The sequence below is a fragment of the Drosophila serrata genome, unplaced genomic scaffold, assembly GCF_035046125.1.
Source record: "Drosophila serrata isolate PLE 108 unplaced genomic scaffold, ASM3504612v1 contig_295, whole genome shotgun sequence".
Taxonomy (NCBI): Eukaryota; Metazoa; Arthropoda; class Insecta; order Diptera; family Drosophilidae; genus Drosophila; species Drosophila serrata.
In genome coordinates, this window is record NW_028257193.1 from 1,759,071 (window position 1) to 1,777,167 (window position 18,097).

Sequence of the window (18,097 nt, forward strand, 5' to 3'; positions counted from 1 at the left end):
TCCAAGATGCGGTGTGCTGGCTGCTGGTATTGGTGCGTTGCATACGTGTTAAGTAAATTCCAATATGTGGAGTGGCCTGGCTCTCTCGTATCTTACAGATACATTGGCTGAGATACTGGTTTCGGGACTTTGTAAAGTTGTGCCTGTAATGCCAGCGGAGAAACCACCAAAGTGGAGTTGCTGGCGCTGCTCGTCGCTCGATTGAGATGGATGATGCGATGAGTAATCCCGGCGCGGGTAAACACTGAATCTCTGGCACTGGCACGGACACTTTTCACGCAGAATACAGTACACAGCGTGCTGCTGCTAACAACCTTTACACGCTCGACGGTTTTGTCAGCCATAAAATCGCCCGTGAGGCGAAATACAAAAAATATATATACATATATATATCGCTGTGAAAACTACCTGACGCGACGCGCGCGCCATAAAACTAAAGACAAACACTGAACCTCTGTTTGTTGCTGTTGGTGTATATTTTTATAACGCGGTCCGCTTACGTTTCGATTCGCGCTCTGCGGTACAATTTCGCTCCCGTCCACCTGCGTTGCCGTCACAAAATAAACTAAACCCAACTACGTTGAAAACAAGTTTTTCAAAACGCGTCGATGTTGCTGGCAACATTATACTTGTATACACATACACATATGGACAAAATAATAGGTGAGCATAAACTTTCATTTAGAAGACTAAAACGAAGCGAAGGAGTCATTTGCGACCGTAAAAACCATATATATTCTTGATCAGCATCAACAGGGGAATCGATCAAGCTATATCCAGACTTTACAAAATATTTCAAATTTTGAAAATTTTATAAGGGGTTACATCATTAAAATTGTCAAAATAAAAAAAAAAAAAATTGAATTTCTTAAATTTTAAAACTTGGTATGCAGATTTGTTAACCTAACAACAACTAACATAGAACTAATTTCCGAATTGAAATTAATGCTTTTTTAGCTTAGTTATGATATTTGAAAAACCCTGACTTACCCAACATTTTAGCTTATATAAAAATATTCAAAAAATAGCCAAGTGTATAAAAACTAGCACACCTATTATTTTGTCCATATGTGTACAAGTAGCTGCAATAAATATTGCCAACACGACTGCATTCTGGCAACATTTACGCTGCCACGTTTGCCACATGTTGCCAGTGTGTCGGCGGTTTGTTGTTGCCGGCTTTTTGGCTGTGCCAGTGGCTGTTGATGTTGTTGATGTTGCTGTCTCTGGTCGTTGGCCCAATATATTGCAGGGTAGTTTTCCCGTCTCTCTATAAAGTTAATATCATCTGCTTCAGGGGTATATTCCGCCAAGCATCGGGTGTGTGGGAGGACAGTTGAATATTAACAAATAAACGAAAACTCCATGCGATGCCATTAAAGTTTGTTTTATTTATTAGTATTGAGCACGATAATTGAAACGCTTTAGACACGAAGCTTCGAAATTATGCATATGTAGTACAGATATAAAAAGGTTATTATTTACATAAATAATAATAATATAGAAAATCAATGGAAATTCTGGGATGCTTCAGCAATATTGTGAACAATCCATGGCGGGATATTATAGCTTTCAAAAAGCTATTTGGAAATATTTACTATATAACTGTGTTAATGTAAAATAAATTAAGTATTGTTAAAAACAAAGAAACTATTTAAAAAATATTACATTGTATACTTTTTGAATTATTTGACAATAGATTCAAAATCTATTTCAAATATTGTGTCTTTCTTGCTTATGGCTTAAGTTCGAAATTCTAAACATTTTTGAAAATGTAATTTTCAGTATAAAATGGATCTTAAAATCGTAGTAAAAATATCTTTTACCAAGTACATCCCTCACAGTATCCCCCAGTCTAGACTAGACCCCAAAGTTGTCTTCAAAGTTGTTATTTTCCAAGCAGTGCTACGTCCGTTTCGTATTTACACTGAACGAGCACAATGAATGCGCTTATTTGTACGACCCGCCGCTCCTCCACTCCCTCCCGAGAGAAAGACGACGCCTGCCTGGCGCTAAATATTTGATGAAGCTGCAAAAGGCAGACAGAGGCAGAGATACAGATACAAGATACAATGAGGTACAGGCGGATACAGCTGGATAGAGATAGCGCGCAGTGCATAGACAGGCTGTCTGCCAGCTAGTAGTACGTCAGCTTTTCCGCTTTTCATTTGCCAAATGCAAAATGGATGTTCTTCTCGGACATGTTTGCTCTCGACTGACAACTGCTCAGCCGAGGGACGGTCGGAGAACCTGGCCTAGGTACAGAGGGAGGTACCACAGAGGTTATGATTGTTACGAACCCCTTTTGTCACTTACCTCATTTGCACTTGAACATTTATTTCGGCCTGCGGTGCGGCTACGAATGAGGTATTCACTTATTTACACTGACCTATCCCATCTACACTGCAAGAAGTTTTGATATGCCAATTTCTTTTAAATATATCCTAGGTAACATTTACTTTTTAAATTAATAAATTATTAGGCGGACAGAAACCATCAAAAGGATTCTTACAATCCTGAACAAAATAACAATATTTAAAGCCTTTCGTAAGATACTTTCGGGCTGCTTTTCACCTGCTTTTCAATGCGATATCCTTTTGGCAGTTGATTTAAGGCCAGTTAATGATGATTTACGCATTTTCTCCGAGTTTATGCCATCGCCTGATTCATAGTGGTTGCAGTGTTGACTCTGCCATCGTTTATCTTATCTGAGGAGATGTCGTCGCCGGATGATGATAGCAGTGACAACGCCTTTGCATTTGTCTTCACCTCTGCACTCCCTCCTCTGCGGGGGCATATGCATGGATTGTTGGATTGCTGAATTGCTGGTGTTGCTCTTGGGCACATGTCTTGGCATTTCCATTTCCATTTCCATTTGCATTTTCAACAATTGTCAATTGTGGAGGACGCACTGCAGCAGCAGCAGCACCAGCAGCGCCGGCTGGGGACATTTGCATATGTAAGAGTGTGACGAGAGTACGTAACATTTGTCTGCACAACGACAAGCTCACTTTGATGCCATCAAAGCCGCCCACCCCCGCCCCAAAACAACAACTACAGCAAACCGGCAAAAGCTTATGCACATATACAACGTCTGGCTTTCGTTTGCTCCGATGGTTGTATACAATTTGCATAAAACTCAAAAACAAACCGAATTTATTCTAAAAGCAACTTTATATTTCTCTGCCAGAGCTGGTCACCTGCTCTTAGTTTCCGCCCCGTCCTGCCTTTGGGTGGATGGAGCAGCTGCTGGAGATGCAATCCTTGCATATACAAGCCGAAACAAAAATTAAAAGTAGGAGTAGTCTAGGAGTACCGACCCAGACCGAGACCAGAGCTCATCACCTCTTCATTCCACTTCGGAAAAGTTTTTTCCACCAGGCAGCAGGTGGCCTATCCCAAGGCTGGGCGTCGGTGGTAGTGACCTCGTCTGTCCCCGGCAAATGAACTTTAATTAAATGTTAATAGTTGAAGTTGCTGTGAGCGCAGTTTTTAGTCAGTTTCGGGGTAAATACGCATAGTGGGTAAACAGGATGTGGTGCTGCAGCAGCCGGAAGTGCCAGAGGTGTGATCTATGCAGGCAGGAACCACTTGACAAACTATAAAAAACCCAAACTCCAGGTTGCCTGTTCAAGTGATGATTTGGACTTCGTGTGATTTTAAAATTGTTTATATGATTGGAATATTTAAACAGAGTTTGTGCTATTCGCCGGGCTATTTAATAGGAAGTCCTTTATACCCTTGCAGGGTACTATAATTTTAGTCAGAAGCTTCAAACTCAGTGAAAGAATTATTTCCGACCCTATCAATCGTATATATTCTTGATCACCATCAACTGCCAAGTCGATCTAGCTATATCCGGTAAAAATTTAATTTTTTCAAAATTTTCGAAAAATTGAAAATTTTATAAGGGGTTACATCATTAAAATTGTCAAAATTTGATAATAAATTGAATTTCTTTAATATTAAATCTGAGTATGCAGATTTGTTAGCCCTATTAAACCAGGCATAGAAACGCTTACCGAATTAAAATAAATGCATTATTGGCTTTGTTATGATTAAATTAAGTTTCCAATTTTTGGCCTAATTGTGAACTGCAAGTTAGATACCCGAAGTTAGATTTCTGTCTTGTTTTGCTTTCATGCACTTCATATAATTGTTTTATTTTTTATGTATCCAGACATAGTATCAAATCTCTCTTATTATGTCATGTTATTCTTAATATTTATATACTTATACTTAATAAAATCAACAAATAATACCAATTTTACATATATGAACCTAGTAAACTTAGTTTTTAAGTCATTTTACCACAGAAAACGCTCCTTCTCACATTATATTTATTATATACACATTATTTTTTGTAGATATTTGTATAATACTATAATTATCTTCAAAATTTTTAAAGTTCCATCCAAGAATTACAGAATCAACCCCAAAGACACCCAACCTCTGAGCTGAGCCATGGGAAAGATATCGCAAAAGACCAGAGTGCTGATGGTCTGCGTGGGTGCGTATACACTTAGGATAATCCCTACATGAATTTCGTTTATTAATATGCAAATGGCCCGGCCGCTCCCCTCCCATAGGTAATATTTGCCGCTCCCCCATCGCCGAAGCGGTTATGGATGAGGTCATCATCAGGGCGGGTCTGCAGAAGGAGTGGCACGTGGAGAGCGCAGCGATCGAGAGCTGGCACTCAGGATGCATTCCGGATGAGCGGGCACTGAGAGTCCTGGCCAAGCATAACATCAGCTACATTGGCTATGCAAGGGTTCTGACCACTGAGGACTTCATGAAGTTTGACTATATCTTCGGCATGGATAGGTGTAATCTGGCCGCACTGAAGCGCATGGCACCGCATAATGCCACAGCCAAAGTACTATTGTTGGGGAATTTTGGCCTCAAGGCAGATGATCGTGTCATAGAAGATCCATATTATGTGAGTTTCTATATAACTTGGTTACATATCTTATCTTCTTAATCGGAATAAATAACCGATTTGTTATGGCAATGACAATCTGTCTGTTTGCCCTTTCTATTTGTACTTTCAAGTCAGTTTATAACTATATCTGAATGATATTCTATATGCCGATATACCTGTCATTAAAAGAAACAACTTAATATACATAATAATAAATATATAGTTTCCTCAGGAAGTCCTTAAAATCACTAGAAAATTAGCTACTAAAAGTAATTTTAATTAAATTTATCTCAAGACTGATTTATATAAATTTGTTTCTAATTTAATAACTTTTGCCTGCAAGGTTATATAAAAATCGACTTTCTATATTATTTTTATTTTTCTAAAGGAGTTTAGCTAAATAATTTTTGTTGTAATATTTAATTATTAGCTTGTATAAAATATGGCAGATGCTTTTTCCAGAAGCATAATCTTGGGCTGTGGTTATGAGCTATGCTATGCTGGCTTTGGTATTTCCTATACAAATGTATAAAAATAATAAAATAATTCAGAGGATAAACTCTTAAATATTTACCTGAAGTCTAGAATGACAGGGTTATTTAATCTTTTTACATACTTATAAAATAATTATTAATTTTATTTTTAACAGACTGTGGGCGAGGCACCGTTCGAAAATATCTATCAAAAGTGTCACATAGCTTGCCAGAATTTCTTGGAGCAAGCGCGCCAGCAGCAGATTTTGTAAACGAATCCCATGCGACCGCCTAAGGGTTAAGAGGCGGAACAGCTGACAGCAAAATCAGGGCTGAAGTAGAGGTAGCCCTCGTTTATCAGCCGGTAAAATTACTTGTAAAGTGCGTTTAGAAAGATGGTGCAGAAAATACTTATGATTTGTTTGGGTAATTAAAGTCCATTGAATCCTTCTCTTGCCTTGGAAAACCAACCACAACGGCTTTTGTTTTTTCAGGCAACATCTGCCGCTCGCCCATTGCGGAAGTTGTAATGGTGGAAACGCTGGCCAAAGCCAAGATGTCGGATGTAGAGGTGGACAGCGCCGCCATTGGCTCATGGCATGTGGGAAACCGGGCGGATCCCAGGGCCATCAGCACTCTGAAGCAACATGACCTTAAGTGCACCCACATAGTGCGCCAGATCCGGAAGCAGGACTTCAACGAGTTCGACTACATCTTCGGCATGGACGAGGAAAACATGAGCGAGCTGCGACGCCTGGCGCCCAAGGACTCCAAGGCGGAACTCCTTATGCTGGGTGACTTTGGTTTGGACAAGAAGAACCGTATCATAGAGGATCCCTACTATGTAAGTGGGTCTTCTTTTTTTTTGAAGGAGAATGTAATCTATATGAACTTGACCTCTCTGTGACATTCCAGGAACGTGGAGCGGAGGGCTTCGAGACCGCCTATCAGCAGTGTGTGGTGGCCTGTGCCGCCTTCATGAAAGAGCGGTTGCAAAAGTAAATCTAGTAGTGAATTATACTTTGTTATTTAAATTAATAAATGTCAGGTACAAAATCGTGAACTTGTTTTTATGTTCTTAAATGAATCAGCAGCAGCAGTATCCGGAACTTGCAGCTCTTAACACTGAACATGAAGGTTCTCTTTGTGTGCATTGGTAAGTTGTTTAACAATATTAACTTATATTTAAAAAGTTTATAATTTTAATTAAAGGAAATACCTGTCGCTCTCCTATGGCTGCGGCCATCCTAAGCCATTTGATTTTGAAGCAAAATCATCGGGACTGGCTTGTGGACAGTGCTGGTCTCAGGGATTGGAATGTGGGCATTGAGCCAAATCCACGAACCCTGGATATATTGAAGCAGCATGGTCTTAAAACTAAGCACTTGGGCCGTTTGGTAACAAATTCCAGTAAATCCCCTTATCACCTTCTCATCTTATGAATTTTTTCGTTAGATAACACCGCAGGACTTTATGGACTTTGATTACATCCTGGCTATGGACAACAGCAACTTGATGGAGCTTCAACAAATGGCCTCAAGGCTGGCGACTCCTCCCAAAAGTAAGATTCAACTGTTGGGCAGCTACATAGGACGCAAGGAAGATGAAATTATCCAGGATCCATATTTTGTAAATGCGAAAAATAACCATGTATTAAAACTAACTAAAATAATCTTCAATTTTACAGAGTCAAGGTATGGGCGGCTTCCATACGGCCTACCTACAAATCCTGGAGAGCTGCGAAAAATTCTTGAGACAACTAAAAACTGATGAAGAAAATTAAATGAATAAAACCTTTACTGAATTTGTAATCACCAGAGCTATTTATTAGGAACCCCATTCAGAAGACGCTGCCCTGCAGGACCTTCTCCATGAAATGTGTCCAGCTTAGCTCCAGTATTTTAAAAGCACGCGTCTGCTCCTCCTCCGTCAGCGTAGAGTAGCGCACAGAGTTCCAAACCAGAGTCTTCAGAACCCGCAGGCCGGCATTGTTGGGAGCCAGACTCATGATGGCATAGTAAAAGTCATAGCTGAGACCTTTGGCATTCCAGAATCCAGGATCATCATTGCAAATCACCACAGGAACATCCAAAGCCAAGTACTGGGAACCCGGATGATTACGCATGTCCCAAACCAGATGAAGCACCTGATTCGATATGGGACTCACCTCCACGGCGATATGGCGTGTCTTGACGGCATTCATGAGAATGGGATGCTTAGCCAAAGCATAACCATGACCAATACGTGTAGTATTGAGCAGTAGAGCGTCCAGGAGATTAATGTCCGTAGAGGCACCAAACCAATCTGAAGAGGATAAACATATATATCTTTGAATTAAATATGAGGACGACCACACCACTTACTTGTCTCTCCACCGTGCAGAAATAGGCGAGCTGTTGATGGCAAATCCCTCAAGGCAGGCAACAGAGTATACAGCGGCTTGCCCTTATCCTCCTGACCCACCAAATCAAATCCAACCACAAAGTGTGGGAAGATTTCGCTGTGGAGAATTGAAATCCAGGTCTTGAAGTTTGGAATTCTCATTCACTTACTGGATTTGTTTAAATTCCTCAATGGTCTCCTTAAGTTGATCCACTTCGTAGCCTCGATAGACGGCGAAAATGATTTTCATTCCTAGGAAATCCGGATGTAACTTGGTGAACTTCTCGTTCAAGGCATACAGCTCCCGGATAGTTCGTTCTCGGGGAAAGGTGCGTCCACTGGCATCATAAAGCTGAAATGATAAAGCTAGGTAAGTGAAAGAAAATGGGTTTAGAAATCCACAAAAACTTAATTAATAACCTTCTTGCAGCTGGTGCGGATCTCCGCATACATCACATTGTCGTTGTAGAGCTCCTCGAGCATCTGCCAGTGGTAGGCTCGAAAGGCAGGCAAGTAGGCAAGGGCATCCCCGATAACATCAAACATGTCCTGAAAGCGATCCCAAACATGGGTGATTGTGGGATATTCCACTGAAATGGAAGGTAATTATAAAGGACACTGACTAGAAATGATCCTCCTTAGACTTACGTTCCGGAACTGGCGTATATAGATTGATTAGGCGCTCGAAATTCTGATCGTAGACCTGCCTGTCGACGGAATTCTGTCGCTCGTCGGCCACACGGACATACTGCGACTGACACTGGTGCTCCTTGGGTGTCCGCCGGAAGGACAGGACACTGCGACCCGTGGCCGTGGTGCAGCGCAGCATACCGGGCATATAGGATATATCCTGGACCACCCACTTTGAGCTCACGGAGGCGGTATTGTGCAGATGCAGGACCGCTCCCTTGGGCATCTTCTGCAGGAAGCGAAAGACACCACTCCGATCGATCAGCGGCTTGGCCTTAAAGAAATGCAGAGCAGCTGCATTCTGCTCAGCATTCCGGAATCCTTGGGACAGCTCTCCGAGTTTATATTCCATAAAGATATCGTCCACTTTGGCCTCTTGCGTGCTCAGGTATGTGTGTCCACCGGTCATGAGCTCCTCCTCGGCAGTAAGAACTGCCTGGCGTGCTTGCTCATAGCCTAGGAAATTTTTTAAAAATATTAAGCTCCTCAGGATGATTCTAAATCCTATCCTCCTTAACGTACTTAGTGCGGTCTGCGACTGAATCAGCGGCTGTGAAATCAGGTGAAGTAGCAGGAACAGAAATTGTTTCATTGTGTGAAAGGTCCTTAACTGTCGTTTTAGTCCTGGCCAGCTAATGAGCTCACTAATCAAATATTGACTTGACGCCGGACACGTTGACTTGTTATTATTTGACTGAGAATTTGTTGGGGAATGTGAGGAAAGTGTTTTCTCTTTTGTGACCGCTCGCTAGAAGAGCCCGACAAGAACTGTGGATACCACATTGCCAAAACCGGCTGTACGCTCCCAGCTCTGACAGCCAAGAAAAACAAAAATAAAAGTAGAAGCAATCATATTTTTTTTCTTTTTTGACACAATCATTCAGCGAAGCCAGCTCATTAAAAGATTAGACGAGAGGTGGGAGCTGGGAGCCGCCACCCTCTGCGGCTCTTAACGGTTGACAACGCTCTCCTCCGAAATAATTTCATTCTAGTGGCTGGATTGGATTGTTTGGATATCTGTTTTTTGTATCTACGATTGAATGCCATCCCCTGCATATTAAGTGATTTAAAATGACGAAACGCGCGCGCGCGCGCGCACTCCCCGTTGCTTGTTAATTTTTAACTATTTGTATTTTTCTATTTTGGCAAATTTTCACTGACGTTCGCGGACACGCTTGCTGGTTTCTAGTGGCCCGCCGGGTACGGCTTTGGCATCGCAAGTTCTCCGGGTCCCCCAATACCCAAAAAGTTGCCTGGAAGCCACCGACATTAAAGGTAATTGCAGATCTGTCAATTATCCTCGCTTTACAAACCGGCAAAGGTGAGCACTTAATTTGTTGTTAAGCGAATGACATGTAAGTAATGTTTGTTTATGGCTTCTTTGTTTATTATTGTTTTTTTTTTTTAATGAATCTCAATAAGAATTATCTTAAATATGAGACATTAATTCAACTCACGGTGGTTTTTCATCAAAAAAATAAAACATATTATATTTATTAAATTGTTACATATATTCAGAGTAATAAGCTTGTTCTTTCAATATGCACTTGCAGGGTTTTATAATTTTATTCAGAAGCTTGAAACACAGTGAAGGAGTCAATTCCGACCCTATATTTTCATTTATATTATTGATCAGCATCAACAGCTGAATCAAACTAGCTATGCCCGTTCAAAAAATTTGGCAAAATTTGCCAAAAAATTTAATTTTTTAAAATTCATAATTACAGATAGTTTATTAACTACTAAAAACTAACATAAGAGTTCTTTCCGAATTGAAATTAATGCATTTTTGGCTTAGTAATGATATTTTAAAAGCTTTGATACACCCAGAAATTAGCACATACAACTATTGATTCAATGAATGCGAATATTTTTTAAACAATATTTCCTTTAAAAAAGAATATTTTCTATTCTAATCGATGGCCTGATACCCCGATTTCACGTTCAATGTCAAGTATAATTTCGGCGGGTAAACACAGCAAATTGGGTTAGTCAACAATATGCAAAAATATACTTACAGCAAACCCAATGTTTTGACATATTTGTAAAAATATAGCTGTGCTGATAGAGGCGTAGTGTCCGTCGGCCTGGTTGATTCCATAGATGACCTATAAGTACGAGTGAGATTATCATTGCCTCTGGAGATCCATAAATAAGCATACTCAGGACCGGTATTGTGTAGGGCATTTTGGCACTGACCATGCGACGTCATGAAATTTATTTGCAAATTACCCGAGGGGCCAGTGTCAACGAAAGTGCCAAACCCGGGGGCATTCAAACATTTCGCGCGCCCCATGCGGGAGCGGACTAATCTCCGTCATTGAACTGCAGCAGCAGCAGCAACAACTGCCTGCCGCAGCTTCCACAGCGTCCAAGATCATGATCAGAATGGAAATTGCACAAGCCGTATACGGGTCAGTTTTTTACGTACTGCGGGCTTTATCAGTTGGCTGGCGAGCGCCAAGAGACGCGGATCGAATAATTACGGCGTATATTTTAAAGCGGAACTGGGAATACACGGGGACATGTTACTCTTGGAGCTGCTGCTGCTGGGATTCGTGATCCTGCTGCCAGGCAGCCTGCAGGCAGCGGATATACGTAAGTTTCGAAGGATGCTTAATGCTCAACTACACCGAAGAGTCTTGAAATATTGCCTTAATATTGTTTGGAAACATTCCTTTGGGTTATCTGTTCAGATTGTGGCTATGTGAAGTTTTGTGATCTTTTTGACCAATTGTTTTTTTGTGTGTGAACAAAATGAAACTGTGAAGTAAACTATTATATTACAAATAAGTAAAAAGTTCTCTTGAATTCATAATAAGGAACTACAACACTTTGACTGAGAAGAATATGAAAAAAAAAAACAAAAACAATGAGTATCGCTAGTTTCCAGTATTTTTTACAGATAAAGTCTGTTTAAATATTGTTTGTGTTTTCAAAAGTTTTAAATCTGTAGCCTTGATCGTCTATGATTAATAATTATTAATAATAATTATTCAAATAATAATTCAGTTTTTTAGACGCTTCCTTATAAACCTTATTCCTTTACTGTTTTTTGCTCAATTTCCCTTAAAACTAGTTATTCGAAAACTTATGTTAAAGGCAGGAAAACAACATTGGTCAACAAATTTGACAGGATCCTGTACAGTCCCCGACTGATTGTAAAGATACAGACTCAATTCTGGACCAACTCTGTCATTCTCCTCCTTTGTGGGTTTGAACGTGCCGCTGAAGATGCTCGCTCCTCGAAAATGATTCCTGACAATGGCTACACTGGTAGGGTCGTTCTCCTGTATGGATCCGGGAATGCCGCTGGAGATGTTCCTTTTTGAGAAAAGACTCCTGGCAATAGGTACACTTGTACGGTCGTTCTCCGGTGTGCGTCCTTGTATGTCGCTGGAGATGCTCCTTTCGTGTGAAGGCCGACTGGCATACGGTACAACTGTAGGGTCGTTCTCCTGTGTGTTTCCGAACGTGTCGCTGAAGGTGTTCGCTTCGTGAAAAGGACGCCTGGCAGTAGCTACATGTGTATGGTCTTTCCCCTGAGTGCGTCTTGACGTGTCGCTGAAGCTTTGTTTTTTGTAAAAAGGACTTTGGGCAATCGGGACACTGGAACGGATGTGGCTCCTCCATGTTATTATTTTTGACATTAAAAATGGCAGGATAACTGCTTTGAATGTGATTTGTTAGGTCCTCTTTTTTCACTTGATAACTGGACAGATTTGAGAGCTGAGGGCGATCCTCCTCTTCAATAGGCTCGGCCTTTACTTCCTCAAGTAGGTGGAATCTTCTTTGAGTTGCCGTTTCGTTGTAAATATCTCCCTCCAGTTGATTTTCCCTTTTTCGTAGTTCTTCCTCATCCTGATAGTAGAGCGTATCGTAGGATTGAATTATTCCAAACCCATTTGGCGCATCGTGACAGCTTTTCCTGAAATTGGAAAGTCAGAAGAAGGTTTTTTGATAGGATTCTTTATAGTCCATGCTTACACCTCCATTTAATTGGATTTAAAACTCCTTGGTGCGCCCAAGGGCTTTGAGATTATATTTTCTAGACGGCGTAAATATGCAGAAACTTATTGTTTATATTTGTGTTTTTGTTGATTGCCGAATAGTGTGCCCGTTGCTCAAAAGCTAAAGCTTACCATTGGAAGCTAAAGAAAATACTAAACTGACTTACCGCCATATAAAATCGCAATATAAATTTTTGAAAACGAATTTTGAAAGCTCAATAAATACCATTACTTAAAGTTTCATTAATAATACGCATATATCTTTAAAGCTAATATTGTATATAAGCTTGATTAGGTTTATTTTTCCTTTTTAAGGAAACCGTTAAAAACTTCTGAATTTCTTTAAATTCTAATCTATTTTCTAGCAGCTTATGAAACCCTACGAGAGCAGATCATGGAAGCGGAGCGTCTAGCCTCGCTGGGAGGAAACATCTGGTTGTCCTCCGACGAAGCGAAGGCCAACAGCATCCTGATGAACGCCAAGCGGGCGGAGATAGCTGAAGGTCTTAAGACGCCGGAGAAGTACGCCCCGGCCATGCACTTCTTCCAGGGCAGGCAATATGTGCGCCAGAGCGAGGTCTTCCGGCTGATCCAAAAGATGCCAAAGGGCGCCTTCCTGCACGGTCACAATACGGGTATGGTCACTTCGCGGTGGATCATCGGCAACCTGACGACCACCAACAACCTGTACACCTGCCGCAACGTGGACGGACTGCTAGTGTTTACCTACGATCAAGCTGGGTGCCACAGCGAAGTCCAGAATGTGTGCACGGAGCGGATCAATGCCGAGGATCGGGCCAAGTACGAGCGCCAGCTGGAGAAGCACATTAATATGCTGGGACCCAGGCCGGAAGGTGATGATAATTACTAAGACTTGACTGCTGTCTAACGTTATCTTTAAATCTTAAATTAATCTAGCCCTGTTGCCAAACCGGAAGAAGATATGGGAGCGCTTTGAGAACGTCTTCACCACCGTTGATCGGCTCTACAAATATCGACCCACATACTGTGCCTACCACAAGCGTCTGCTGGAGGAGCTGTGCGAGGATAACATTATCTACGCAGAAATTAGAGCCTCTCTATCGCCGGTTGGTAATATATTTCTTGTGGTAGATCATTGTCTTTATTTGGAACTAAAGAAACTATAAGAGCTATTCCCTAAAATGCTATGCTTTATATTTTATCTAAACCTTTGAGTATCTTTAACTTAACGCAGCTTTACGACGATAACAATCGAACTCTGAGTACCCTGGAGGTGGCCAACGAGTTGGAGCGCATTGTGGAGGAGTTCAAGGCCAAACACCATGACTTTGTGGGTCTGAAAGTGATATATGCCAAGCGGAATCGGGCCAGCGAGGAGGATATGTTGAGGCGTATAACTACATTCAAGCAATTGCAGTAAGTTTTTATACCTATTCGAAGGGTATTATAATCAGGGAAGGAGTCGTTTCCGACCCTATAAATCATATATATTCTTGATCAGCATTAACAGCGCATCGTTTAAGCCATCTCCGAATAAAAAATTATATTTACAAAATTTTTCTAAATTTTGAAAATTTTATAAGGGGTCATCATTAAAATTGTCAAAATTTGACAAAAATTTGAATTTCTTACATTTTAAATCTGAGTATGCAGATTTCTTGACCTAATAAAATATAGCATGTGAATGGTTTCCGAATTCAAATTAGTGTATTTTTGGCTTAGTTATGATATTTTAAAACTTATATTTACCAAATAAATTGTCATATCAAGTATATTTTAACATGGGATGATAGATTTCCGATACAATCTTATAAGGTCGAATTTCTTCTTCTAATTACGAATATGAATAAAAATTATATCTTATAACATATAATATTTTTCTGCAGCCATGCCAAGCCAAACTTTGTGATAGGATTCGATATGATTGGCCAGGAGGACACCGGCGATCCTCTCAATAAGTATATTAATCAGTTGTCCGATCTTCCCAGCACAGCCAACTACTTCTTCCACGCCGGCGAGACAAGTAAGATTCCTAGGATTCCTTGGATTCCCAAGTTATTCATATATTATTGGACTAACCCCTCAGATTGGAACGGGCGAACGGACTGGAACATGATGGACGCCATCCTGCTAAACACAAAGCGTATTGGGCACGCTTTTGCTCTGCCCAAGCACCCGCAGCTGTGGTCCACCATCAAGAAGCGCAACATTGCCATCGAAGTGAATCCCATCTCAAATCAGGTCCTCGGCTTCGTGTGGGATCTAAGGAATCATCCGGCCAGCTTCCTGATCGCCGAGAACTTTCCCATTGTGATATCATCCGATGATCCAGGCGTGTGGGGTGCCAAGGGACTTAGCTACGACTTCTACTACGCCTTCATGGCCCTAGCTCCGGCGGAAGCGGATCTGCGCTTCCTCAAGCAGCTGGCTTTGAACTCCATCAAGTACGCCATTCTAACGTCAGACGAGCGACGGAAGATCAACAGGGTGTTCCAGCGCAAGTGGCAGGAGTTTATTGCAAATATTTTGAATCCAAAGTTTTAAGTTAATAAAAAGGTCACTCTAGTCTTAGTCTATGCGTAATACTGGACGGGCTGAGGCACGATCCTAAATTGCGTTGGGTGCAAACCATCCATGAAGGCACTTGGGCACTGGTCCGTTGGTATGGAAGTCACAACGTCCCAGCTCGGTCATAGTTTTGGCACAGAGCACTATCAGACCCACATAGCGATCGTTGAGGCCACCTACCACCATAGAGGCCAGTATAACGCCATCGTCCTCGGATTTCGGTTCTGGAGCAGGAACAAAAATGGGTTCACTGGGATAGACATTTTCCTCGCACCAAGTCAGGCTGGTCTTGTTCCACACATCCACCTTGATGAGCTTCCAAAGAAAGTAATTTAAAATATTTAATTTGAAGGAATTCGAGTAACACTTACAGTTCCTGGATTTTCTGCATCCACATCGGAGCTGATGGCATAAAAGTACCTATAGTTCTTTCCCATGTATTGCTCGTAGTATATTCTGGGCGTTTCGCAGCCCCAGTTGCATAGCATTTCTGGCCGCAGGAATATGCCATTAGTGACCCGGTAGGCCTCAGCTTCACTGCCCTCCAAAGTCACAAGATTTATCGAATTATCGTCAGCCTTTTCGTATTTTTTTGGGCTTTCCTCTGCCGGAGTCTCCTGCCTGCCATTGGTGGGCATATAGGTGATATCCTCATACTGAGAAGCCGAGTGCCTCATAGTCCGGCTAGCCTGGGGAGGACTTAGTCCTGCCAGCGAGAAGGACCTTACCAGCTTCCGCTTTCCAGAACTCGAAGGTGGAACTGTACCCAAAGGCAACACAAATCTCAGAGGGCGTCCACGGAAGAGTGAGGCATAATTGGGATTCGATTGCATATTGGAAATGGCCTCCAGGTACATGCAGTTAATCATCTCGGGATTCCTGTAGCTGCAAATATCCACAACCACATGACCATCCAGCTCAAAGCAGTTGATGATGTGCAGGTAGAAGAAGGCCTCCGACTCGTAGGTCTGGACCAGTTTTCCTGAGCTCCTATCTATGAGATGGAACAGTGTCGGGCTGTCCTCGAACCATTTAAGACAAGCGGAGAGATTGTGTCCTTGGACCTGGGCCTTGACATACTCGGTAAGGGATACGGATAGTGGCTGCTCCACGATCACAAAGTAGTGATCCGTCAATCCGAAGGTGTGCATGTAACCAGGATGGAGTTTCCAGCGGCAAGGCAGAGTGGCCACCACATAAGCATCCTCAAACATATGTTGTCCATGTGGAAAGCAAAGGATCGTGTAAGCCGGCCCTGATCTTGTCATTGTAGTCCCCAGATTGTAGACGGTGCCACTGGGCAAGACATGCGGATGCGAGGTGTGATTCACCACCCCCACAAAGTCCGTGGTGCAGATTCGAGCCTCGGTGGCCAGGGTACAAGGATTGATCCTAAGTAATACAGAACTTTATAGATACTCTCCCTCTTTTGAAAGAGAAAAGAGTCCACTTACCGATGCATGAAGGGCGTCTCGGTGAACGTGTAATACTGGTCCCCAAATGGATATATGGAAATCATCGAGTTGTCAGTACCGCTGTCCGGGCGGAAGATGGCTGCAAATCTGTCGAAGATGGAGTGACAGGGATCTGGTACGGCCGCCGTTCCAAACTCTGTGACCACGATCCTCTGGGCAGCGCGATTCTTTCGCAACGTTTCCGTGTCCACGAATCGATTCTGGTAAGTTACACGACCGTTCTTAATGGCGAATCGATGCAACAGCGCCGAGCAATCGAACAGGTGGCCAAAGGTCATGTCACCCACCTTCCAGCTGCCGGGACCATTCCGGAGAAGACTGCCGGTTATCCAACTTGGTATGTGCCCACTGACATGGCCTTCAATGGGATCGACAATCTCACGCTCGCAGGATCGTAACCAAACATCCGAGGAGCAGTTGGGATAGTGGCGGCCATTGCCATCTATACGCTCCGATTGGGGATCACTCTGTTGGTCATCGTATTTCACCTGCTGGCAAAAAGGGGAGGAATAGGTTTTAACGTTGGAAGTAGCCTCGATTGGACTAACGACCGCCCAAGTTGGCTGCATTTTTGGTTTGGATTAGCTGGGATTATCCAGTCGGCTGCCATGCTTCTACCCATTCGAAATATTTCATCAGCTGAAAGCCGCTTTTTCAAGGACCTCTCAATGGGTCTCGATTTGGTTACAGTATGAAATAAGTTTTATATATAGGAAATGTATAAGAAATCAGAACAGTCTTAACCTTAAGCTTAGAATTGGTTCACTTTTTGAGGAAGTTAAAAATTTAAAGTTTAAGTTAACCACATAACACATTTATCTGCACTTTTCAAGCTCTACTTAACCGCCGACAATGAACCTCAACGTTTCATTTCAAATCCTGTCAGCCAGAGCTTTGGGTATTTTATTTTGGAAGCCATTAGCCAAAATTTGTAAATTTTTTTAGTTATTAATCAATAACCACGCTTGCAACACACCGCAAAGAAATCGCGCATAAAGCTCTTGAAGACACCAGCTGCCATTGCGAAAATAAGTAAAGTGAGTACTGGGGGCTCCTCCGACAAGCAAACCAAATCCAAGTCCACGTGGCCCGTCCGCTTGCAATGGGAACCAAATGACAACTGGCAAATGCTCCGAGGGGCTCTCACCGCGTCGCCTAGTTGGGAGGGGTGGCCCATGAGCCACTGATTTGGATGGGGGTGGTCTTGGGGTGGGCGGTAGCCAATTGGAGGCAACTGACCCTAGGCAGTTCGCTGGCAGCGTTATTCATAATTTTGATTGACAGTCGCCGACGTAGCTACACACCGGTAGACGACTACTGCCCCAGCTCCAGGCCCATTGCCAGACTGGAGACCCATTGCAAGGGGCACCGCGAAGACAAGTGGCTCAGCATTTTTACCGCTTCGGCAAGCGCCCATTCCACCCACCCACCAAGCCACACGAGTTATATAGTGGGGAAGCAGCCAGCCAGCTTGGTGGATGCAGTCAGTCAGTCGGCGGAAATCTAATACACCCCACTGACTGACTTTTGTGGCTGACCTTGCTCTAAAGTAATACACTTTTGTATGTTTAATGTATATGTATTCCGTACCCC

The 18,097-nt window shown here is 42.4% G+C and overlaps 8 protein-coding genes and 1 long non-coding RNA gene across 18 annotated transcripts in view; 6 read left to right on the plus strand and 3 right to left on the minus strand.

The window, feature by feature from the left end:
• The window catches only part of primo-2 (low molecular weight phosphotyrosine protein phosphatase primo-2), a 75,801-nt gene extending 69,934 nt beyond the window's left edge, over nt 1-5,867 (plus strand). For 2 of the 3 annotated variants that reach the window (XM_020962098.2, XM_086837088.1), the window contains 3 exons: nt 4,409-4,510; nt 4,590-4,942; nt 5,574-5,867. In XM_020962098.2, the coding sequence (XP_020817757.2) occupies nt 4,465-4,510; nt 4,590-4,942; nt 5,574-5,669 (495 nt within the window). In that variant the 5' untranslated portion in view covers nt 4,409-4,464 and the 3' untranslated portion in view covers nt 5,670-5,867. Of the gene's footprint in view, nt 1-4,331; nt 4,511-4,589; nt 4,943-5,573 lie in introns of those variants that run through there. The other variant, XM_020962096.2, reaches the window with a different exon arrangement.
• Nucleotides 5,574-6,453, plus strand: primo-1 (low molecular weight phosphotyrosine protein phosphatase primo-1). The gene is made up of 3 exons (XM_020962100.2): nt 5,574-5,823; nt 5,892-6,241; nt 6,313-6,453. The coding sequence occupies exons 1-3, from the start codon at nt 5,793-5,795 to the stop codon at nt 6,397-6,399; spliced, it is 468 nt and encodes a 155-aa protein (XP_020817759.1). The 5' UTR covers nt 5,574-5,792; the 3' UTR covers nt 6,400-6,453.
• Argp (Arginine phosphatase) lies at nt 6,313-7,208 on the plus strand. Its single transcript, XM_020962099.2, has 4 exons — nt 6,313-6,553; nt 6,610-6,794; nt 6,853-7,026; nt 7,085-7,208. Exons 1-4 carry the CDS (start codon nt 6,529-6,531, stop codon nt 7,178-7,180), a joined length of 480 nt encoding a protein of 159 aa, XP_020817758.1. The 5' UTR covers nt 6,313-6,528; the 3' UTR covers nt 7,181-7,208.
• Adgf-C (Adenosine deaminase-related growth factor C) lies at nt 7,202-10,876 on the minus strand. 3 transcript variants are annotated; one of them, XM_086837086.1, is made up of 7 exons: nt 10,632-10,876; nt 10,488-10,577; nt 8,428-8,925; nt 8,200-8,369; nt 7,950-8,131; nt 7,761-7,897; nt 7,202-7,701 (listed from the first exon to the last, which is right to left on the minus strand). In XM_086837086.1, the coding sequence occupies exons 1-7, from the start codon at nt 10,669-10,671 to the stop codon at nt 7,238-7,240; spliced, it is 1,581 nt and encodes a 526-aa protein (XP_086693212.1). In that variant the 5' UTR covers nt 10,672-10,876; the 3' UTR covers nt 7,202-7,237. The 3 variants fall into 3 exon arrangements, with proteins under 3 accessions (XP_086693212.1, XP_086693211.1, XP_020817751.2); XM_086837085.1 differs by having other exon boundaries at nt 10,488-10,732; XM_020962092.2 differs by lacking the exons at nt 10,488-10,577; nt 10,632-10,876 and adding an exon at nt 8,992-9,682.
• On the plus strand, nt 10,365-10,606 carry LOC147643058 (uncharacterized). Its single transcript, XR_015272647.1, has 2 exons — nt 10,365-10,456; nt 10,526-10,606. It is a non-coding gene; the product is annotated as an uncharacterized LOC147643058 (long non-coding RNA).
• Nucleotides 10,736-15,032, plus strand: Adgf-D (Adenosine deaminase-related growth factor D). Of its 2 annotated transcripts, none has more exons than XM_020962161.2 (6): nt 10,736-11,067; nt 12,848-13,333; nt 13,398-13,567; nt 13,696-13,877; nt 14,348-14,484; nt 14,548-15,032. In XM_020962161.2, exons 1-6 carry the CDS (start codon nt 10,995-10,997, stop codon nt 15,003-15,005), a joined length of 1,506 nt encoding a protein of 501 aa, XP_020817820.2. In that variant the 5' UTR covers nt 10,736-10,994; the 3' UTR covers nt 15,006-15,032. The 2 variants fall into 2 exon arrangements, with proteins under 2 accessions (XP_020817820.2, XP_020817819.2); XM_020962160.2 differs by having other exon boundaries at nt 10,742-11,067; nt 12,845-13,333.
• On the minus strand, nt 11,107-12,639 carry LOC110191329 (uncharacterized). Its single transcript, XM_020962163.2, has 2 exons — nt 12,457-12,639; nt 11,107-12,397 (listed from the first exon to the last, which is right to left on the minus strand). The coding sequence occupies exons 1-2, from the start codon at nt 12,462-12,464 to the stop codon at nt 11,665-11,667; spliced, it is 741 nt and encodes a 246-aa protein (XP_020817822.2). The 5' UTR covers nt 12,465-12,639; the 3' UTR covers nt 11,107-11,664.
• ninaB (neither inactivation nor afterpotential B) lies at nt 14,943-17,540 on the minus strand. 2 transcript variants are annotated; one of them, XM_020962159.2, is made up of 4 exons: nt 17,481-17,540; nt 16,484-16,992; nt 15,401-16,421; nt 14,943-15,344 (listed from the first exon to the last, which is right to left on the minus strand). In XM_020962159.2, exons 1-4 carry the CDS (start codon nt 17,523-17,525, stop codon nt 15,069-15,071), a joined length of 1,851 nt encoding a protein of 616 aa, XP_020817818.2. In that variant the 5' UTR covers nt 17,526-17,540; the 3' UTR covers nt 14,943-15,068. The 2 variants fall into 2 exon arrangements, with proteins under 2 accessions (XP_020817818.2, XP_086693210.1); XM_086837084.1 differs by lacking the exon at nt 17,481-17,540 and having other exon boundaries at nt 16,484-17,382.
• f-cup (leucine rich repeat containing flyers-cup) overlaps nt 17,400-18,097 on the plus strand; it is a 68,617-nt gene continuing 67,919 nt past the window's right edge. For all 4 annotated transcript variants that reach the window (XR_015272644.1, XM_020962151.2, XM_020962152.2 and 1 more), the window contains exon 1: nt 17,400-17,541. The gene's annotated coding sequence lies outside the window, so the exon portion shown is untranslated. The remainder of the gene's footprint in view (nt 17,542-18,097) is intronic.